A 7,409-nucleotide genomic window follows, 5' to 3' on the forward strand; every position below is an offset into this window, starting at 1 on the left:
TTTTAAATGTTTCCTGTCTATGAATACATTTGATTTCAGGAGCTGCAGAAGCCTGAATAATTGTCCTGCACTGAGAGCGACCCAAGTCTAAGAACTAACCGCTAAGAAAAGGCAACCTGGCGCGGCTTGTTGGCACAGAGCAGCTACAGATGTTAGTGCTACGGCTAACAACTGCTACGGCTAACAACTGCTACGGCTAACAACTGCTACGGCTAACTTCTCTGACAGATTCAGAACAGGATTATGGAGGACCACGGCGTAATAGGGACATTGTACATAAAAAAAAAGTACATTTCTGGGAAAATAACCCTCCAAAATTCAATCTCAAAATTTCTGAGTTTTTCTTGCAAATGTTCAACTTCTCAAACTGAGAAATTTCCACATTTTTTTCCTAGAAATTTCTGAGATAGATTTTGAAATTTCTGAATTTTTTCCTGCAAATTTTTTACTTTTCAAACTGAGAAAGTTAAAAAAAAATTCTAGAACATTTTTGATATTAATTTCAGACTTTCTGAGTTTTTGTCAGAAATTTTAGACTTTTTAAAATGAGAACATTTTGAGATTTTTCATGAAAATTTCAGAGATTAATCTCAAAATGTCAGTTTTTTTCTATATTTTCATTTTTTAAATTTGAAATGGCTCTAATTCGCTGTCACATACGGAGAACGAACAAGTCGCAAAATCACAAATGAAACTTCGCCTCTGTCTCTTTCTGGGTTTTCTATAAGATGGCATTAGACGTATTGGGACAGTTGTTTGGCATCTGGATATTAAATACAGATTCTAGAACAGCTTTTTTGGAAACAGCAACAGAAAATTCAGATTAATCTGAAGATATTTTGATTTTAGGCTCGGTTTTTGTCAGTGTTAACCGTGAGATTTTATCTGCTAACAAAAAGCTACAGGCGGCGTTGAGTTCACAGTTAGTGTGCAGATCCACTGATTAGCCCTTTTTTCCTTCTGATTTCCTTTGAATCTTAGACTAAAGAGGCACATTAACCTCATTACAGGCTAAAGGCCTTCAGTGAAACACTTCCTGATAAGTTCCAGTCAAAGATCGATCACAGCCAAACATTGGCAGTTCTCTTCCTGTTGAAGTTGATCTGAAAATGGCTTATTGAAGCTGCTTCGAACTCGTCCGCCTCTTTAATGAGATGCTTCCTGTACCTGCTGACAGTTTCAGGACTTTCAAACTCAAAAACATAAATTAAATCCCTTTAGAGAACTTTTGGACTAAATTATCCAGAAGCATTCAGTAAATGTTACCACCATCAGAAACTTGAATATTTCCAGTTTGTTGTTGGCGAAGCTGCGTTCAGGCGGAGTGTAGGGGCAACTTGGAGGTGTGGGCGCTTGCTAAGTAATGCTGCTACTCTATGAACAGGAAGTAAACAAAACAACATGAGTTCAGCTACATGAAAGCATCTCAGAGGTTTGAACAAATCAGAACAATTTCACATAATTTCAAACATCCACGCAGTCACACATTTCTACAAAGTTTCAAACCAACAAGCGTTTCGTCCTCATCGGCCGTATGACGGGTAAAAAGCCCCACAATCACATAAATATGTAAGATAATTTAGATTATTATTCATCTGTCTGCACTAAAAAAAACTGGAAATAAACATATTAAATAAACAAATCAATTCATTATTATTTAAGTGAGTTAAAAGGGAATTTTATATTTAAGAAGTTTAAGAAGAAATAATTGAAACAAATTGTTTTGGTATCTAAAAAAATGACATATTTAAATAAATGAATAAATCAATTTATTTCTAATAATTCTCAACTGTTAGTGTCTTTTCCATCATATAAATGATGAGGAATAGATTTATCTATTTAAAATGTTTATTTCCAACTTCATTCAGCATCTGAAATAAATAATTATTTAATAATTTAAATAAAAAATTGTGGCCCTTTTGACCCTCCATACTGTTTCCTATGGCTTAATATATAAAGCACTGACTAAAGATTTATAAAATCTGGTTGGTGGTTGTGTGACAAACCGGACCGAAGCCGATCGAGATTCATCAGGACAACCAGACCAAATATTTTTGCACCATTTGAAATTTTTCCTCCTTTTCCCTTCAAAGCGGGAAAATCCCAATAAATATGGTTTGGAACAAACAGGAACACATCGAAGGAGAAAACGGGGACAACAGGTTAACACTTCGTCTTTTTTTGTTTTTACAGTTACATTCCTTTACAAATGTTTACAGTCCCTAAGAAGAATGAGAAACTGAGGTATTAACTCGGCCTGACGCAGGTCAAAGGTCAGGCGGGCGTCGCCTCTGAGTTCAGCTTTCGATCCGAGGCACGTCGACGTCGGTTCGCTCACGGTGACAGAATCAGGCAGCGGTTACTCTCAAAGAAACCGGAGAGCATCGAGTGTGTGTGTGAGTTAGTGTGTGAGTGTTGTCGTGGAAACCACAGAGCATGACATGGCATATTTTACACGTCAGTACAAACATGGCGGCTGCGCAAAGGAGAGGCGCCCGATCGCTGGATTACAGTCACTTTTCTTTTTCTGACTTTGTCGCTTTGCGTTGTGTGTGTGTGAATGTGTGTGTGTGTGTGAATGTGTGTGTGAACTATTTTCTGTATCCACAGTGTAGGTGTCATGACAAACCAAAGAAATGCAGAAAAATGTTGTTGGATGAGCTGATGCTAAAAGATGCTAACTGATCTTTACTGGAGATGCACCAATTGATGTTTCCTGCTGCTGCCGATTTCCAATGTTTTTCTTTTTTACATTTTTTTTGGCAGATTTTAAATCTGATCAATTATTTTTATTTTCTAAGAATTATAAAGTATAAAAAATGAGAAAAAAATTTGCCACATATTCTTTAATAAAAGAAGCAGAAATAAAAACTTGATTTTTAAATATTATGTATTTTCCAGGCACATGGCGGCCATTTTATAGCAAAATCAAGTAACTATGTTAATAACTTCAGTTAGGGTTAGGCGTTTTAACAGCTGAATGGTTGCCATGGTGATTAGAGGACTAATCAAACATGCATTAAAGAAAGAAAGCAACACTCCGAGTTTGTTTTAAACAAAAAAACATAAAAACACGGAAAGATCAAAAATAATTTTTCTTTTATAGGGGCGGTGTCGTGTAAACATTATCACACGAATAGTGAAATTTTATGCCGTTTGGAAGCTTTATTTTTTTAAATTTAGGTGACTTTGTGCTGACAAGCTGCTCAATCAGAGCAAATCAATGGAAAATCGTCCTGACTCCAATCTGATCGGTGCATCTCCAATCTATTTTAAATAAATGAACGTTTCACTTTCTGGATGTTTGTCGTGTTTTTCAGTTTGGCAACTTGAACTAAGAGCTACAGCAGGAAAACCTGCCAACTTTTACACATCACTGATGCCTTTTAGTCCAGAAACGTTTTCCTTCCAGAGGCACATATGATGATGTCAGCATCTTCTTGTTTGAGGTCTTTGCATGAATGAAGCAAATGGAAAACAAACGGCAGGTTGATGCGCATGAGGTTTTCTACATATTCATATAAAAACGACAGGCAGCTCAGAGGAGCTTCCAGCTGTTGCTACTCTAATCCCTCTTTAATAAAAGAGAAACATTTCTTTGATTCGCAAAGTTTCTGTAAAAAAGGATTCGGTAACGTTTCATCTGACGGGCAGCTGTGAGGAAACGCCGTCATAAACACGATAAACAACAGTAGCATGAAGGAGCCTGCAGAAATGTTTACGGCTGTTAATAAATGTCATTCAGTTAATAATGACACTTTTAATGGACTTTTAATTCAACTTTTGGTGCAACTTTGGACTAAAAGTGTCATAATTTACAGAATAATGCAAAGTTTACACTTTAAATGAACTTTTAGTGCAACTTTAACAGTGTCATCATTTTCTGAATGACAAACATAAAGACTTCTTCATGTTAATGTCGGCTGTTTTGTCTCTTGCTCGCCCTGCAGTTAAAGAGTTACCGATTATTCTGGTTGGATTGTTTTTTAGTTTGGTGGAAATGGGGAGCAAAGCGGAGCCGCCATCATGGCGGCGGCGGGATCTGAACGCCCAGCAGCTCGTAGGCGAAGATGTTCCAGAAGATGGCGAAGAGGAGGAAGGTGATGAAGGAGAAGACGATGACCCACCAGGAGCATTGCTTCTGCAGGCTCTCCTCGTAGCTGCGCAGGATGAGCAGCCCCATGCTGATGCCCACCACCGCGCCCGACAGGTGGGCCATGAAGCTGGGCTGCGGCCCCGACGACGGCACCGGCGGCGAGAAGCGCAGCCAGACGGCGCGGCCCACCTCCGAACTCACTGCAGGCGAAACCCAGAGATTAGTGGTGCTGCGGGCCAGACACTGAAAAACACTAAATATCAACAAGTAGTTTAATCTGGTTTACAGAGGAAACGTCTCAGCAAACTGGAAACAAGAAAAACTTATTTAAAATTGATTAGAAAAATCTTCTAGTTTAATTATACGTGAAATAATCTGCCGGATTATTTCTATCAAAGTTAAAGAAACATTGAAAGGAGCTCATATAACAATACAAGAATAAAGTTATAATATTACAAAAAATAAAGTCGTAATATTACAAGATAAAATCATAACAGAATAAAGATGAAAGTTGTAAATTGAATAGAAAAGTAATTTTAATAAGAAAAAGTTTCAATAGTTATGAAGCTCTGCAGTTTCAACTCGGCTAACTTTCCCTGCGTCTTATTAAAATCAACTTTCTAGTTTAAACTGTCACTACAAAACCCTGCTACTGATAATAATGAGATTTAGATGAATTAGATGGTGAAAAGATGAATTAGTTCTTTATTTGCAGAACTGAAACCAAAGCAGGACTGCAAAATACATGCTCAACTTTCCCCGTTTTATTTTTAGAAATTATTTTCATAAAATTACAAATTAATTCTGCTGATATACGTCATAATATGGCCCTTATTCTGCTCACATTCTGGTATTATCACGACTTTATTGAGGTAAAATAACAACTTTATTATTTTCTTATTACAATTGTGAAAAACGAACCATGAAAAAAATTTTCTTGGAATTTTACAACGTTCTACTACTTTTATTACATCTTTGTTCTGCTGATGTTTTGTCTTTATTCTCATAATTTCATATTTTTTCCTGGATCAAAGACATTTCTGAGGAGATCAAAGGATTTCAAGTGTTTATTTGAACAGATTTTCTTCTTTCATTCCAGGTTTTTAAGTACTGAAAACCATATTTTACAGTGAAATTAACGTGTTACAGTTCAGATGTTTCTTTTTCCAGCTGAAGACGGATTTAAAAGCGTCTTTCTTCAGTTTGATGCTCCGGTTTCACCAGACGTCTCTCTGGCTCAACACAGCAAACGGAGCCATGATTCAGTTTCAGCGTCAGACTTTGTTTTGGACGATCCGCCGGCTGTTTGTTCCAGCCGGGCTCGGGGGCGGCCGGACAGATGGAGGGAACATATTGCTGAGCAGCGCTAGCCGCCAGCCGCCATCATTACCACATTCCTTCACATCAATGCTGCCTCATACTTTCTGGTTCCAGTGAGTTTTCAAGGTTTATTGCAGGAATGTTTTCCACCTGTGGGCGTCTGGACGGTCAGAAACTTTACATTTAGCACTGCTAGCTACGCTAGCTAAGCTAAGCTAGCTAAGCTAGCTGGAGGAGCAAAGCAGCTTCATCACTTTGAATGGCGGCCAATCAGAAAGATGAGAATTGAAAAGTTGCAAATTTGCTAGAAAACAATTTTCTAGAAAAATTTTCAAAAGTCAAAAATTTTTTATTTTGCAAGTTGAGAATTTTTCATGTTTTTCTTTTGAAAATTTCCAAGATTAATCTTAAAATTTCTGTTTTTCTAGAAGTTTTATGAGATTAATCTCAAAATCTCCTCTTTCTTTTCAGCAAATTTGCATATCAACATTCGTCAGTTTTACTAGCCCACTTTTGACTTTTCAAACTCAAAATTTTATGTTTTTCTCTTAAATATTTCTGAGTTGTTTCTACAAAATTTGCAACTTTTAAATGTCCTTGTTTTTTCTAGAAAACTGACTTAGTTTCCCATAATTATTATTTTCAGTTAAATTCTGACGTACTAATTTACTTTGTAAACTTCCAGCGGAATAAAGTTCAACATCTGTTCTGAAGTTTTGGTTATCGACTGTTCGGTGTTTTTATCGTGAGTGTAGGAAACGTACTGCAGACCAGCGCCAGGATCATGCGGAGCAGTTTGTACGGACAGCGCATCCCGGCCCAGTTCTGCAACACAAAGCAGAAAAAAAACAAGTCAGTGCAGAAATATGACAAAAAACGAACATCAGACATATTAGAGCGTAAACATCTGAGAGAGAGGAGGAGGCAGTGAAAGCAGCGATTACTGGTTCCAGTCATTAGGACTGTGACCATTGAGAGGAAAACGCGGGATAAATAACGGCTGCGGCGTCAGAGGAGCCAGCCGTTTTAAAACCGTTATGTAATAACTGCAGCGACTCTTCCTGAAGTCCAACGCAGAGCGACTGCGACCGGCCGCCGGCGTTTCTACGCTCTCACACCGCGGCTGGAAGACAAAGACGGCCAGGCACAAGGGGGGGAAGAGGGGGCCCGAGCCCCTGCAGCTGCAAAGGTCTCTGCACGGCCCTGAAGACGTCCTCATGCAAAACGTAAAGACAAACGTTTGATTCAAGCCGCAGATGAACCTGAACTGATTTATTGTCCAGTCTCTAAATAATAATATCTTCATTTATTGCAATAATTTTTGCGAGTTTATCGTCCAGTAAAATTTGTAATTGTGACACAAACAGATAGATTGACGGCTCTAAGAAAAGTTTATTTAATCAGAGTCGTGGTTTCATACGAACGTTTTCTGGCCTGGAGGCTCGTTTACAAACTCAGTCCTTGGTTGGACTTAAAACTAAAGATGCTCCTTTCACCTGAAGTTATGAACAGATAACAATGACAAGATGTTGTTCTCTATTATCTGACGACCTTCTCACACCAAACCCTGGCGATGACCTCGCCGACATCGCTGCGATCTGATTGGCTGAAAAAACTGCAGAAACAGGATGTGGGTCGGTTGGTCGGCGTTTCTGCTCTGAAAAGTCGCTTTTCAGACCTAACAAAGCTGCTGCTGCTGCTGGTGATGATGATGGTGATGATGGCTGTTACCATGACGACGTTGGCCAGATGCGCGGAGCAGAGAGCGTAGACGCCCCCGGATCCCCCGACCACCGGAGCACGCATGTCTGTGATGGACACCGTCAGCGAGCCTGAAGGACGGAGAGCAGAGGGAGAAACGAGGGAATCAGAAAACGACGAGAGAGAGAGAGGAGGGGGAGAGAGAGAGAGAGAGAGAGGAGGGGGAGAGAGAGAGGAGGGGGGGGGAGAGAGAGGAGGGGGGGAGAGAGAGAGAGAGAGAGGGGGGGAGAGA

General features: G+C 39.2%; 1 protein-coding gene across 1 annotated transcript in view; it reads right to left on the bottom strand.

Annotated features, from left to right (window-relative positions):
- Positions 1–2,871: 2,871 nt before the first annotated feature.
- Positions 2,872–7,409, bottom strand: part of rhbdl1 (rhomboid like 1) — a 36,616-nt gene continuing 32,078 nt past the window's right edge. The window contains exons 6-8 of the mRNA XM_023341597.1: positions 7,148–7,248; positions 6,181–6,241; positions 2,872–4,296 (exon numbers count right to left, since the gene is read on the bottom strand). Of these exons, the coding sequence (XP_023197365.1) occupies positions 4,025–4,296; positions 6,181–6,241; positions 7,148–7,248 (434 nt within the window). The 3' untranslated portion in view covers positions 2,872–4,024. The remainder of the gene's footprint in view (positions 4,297–6,180; positions 6,242–7,147; positions 7,249–7,409) is intronic.

Source organism: Xiphophorus maculatus, chromosome 10 (genome assembly GCF_002775205.1).
Source record: "Xiphophorus maculatus strain JP 163 A chromosome 10, X_maculatus-5.0-male, whole genome shotgun sequence".
NCBI classification, from domain to species: domain Eukaryota; kingdom Metazoa; phylum Chordata; class Actinopteri; order Cyprinodontiformes; family Poeciliidae; genus Xiphophorus; species Xiphophorus maculatus.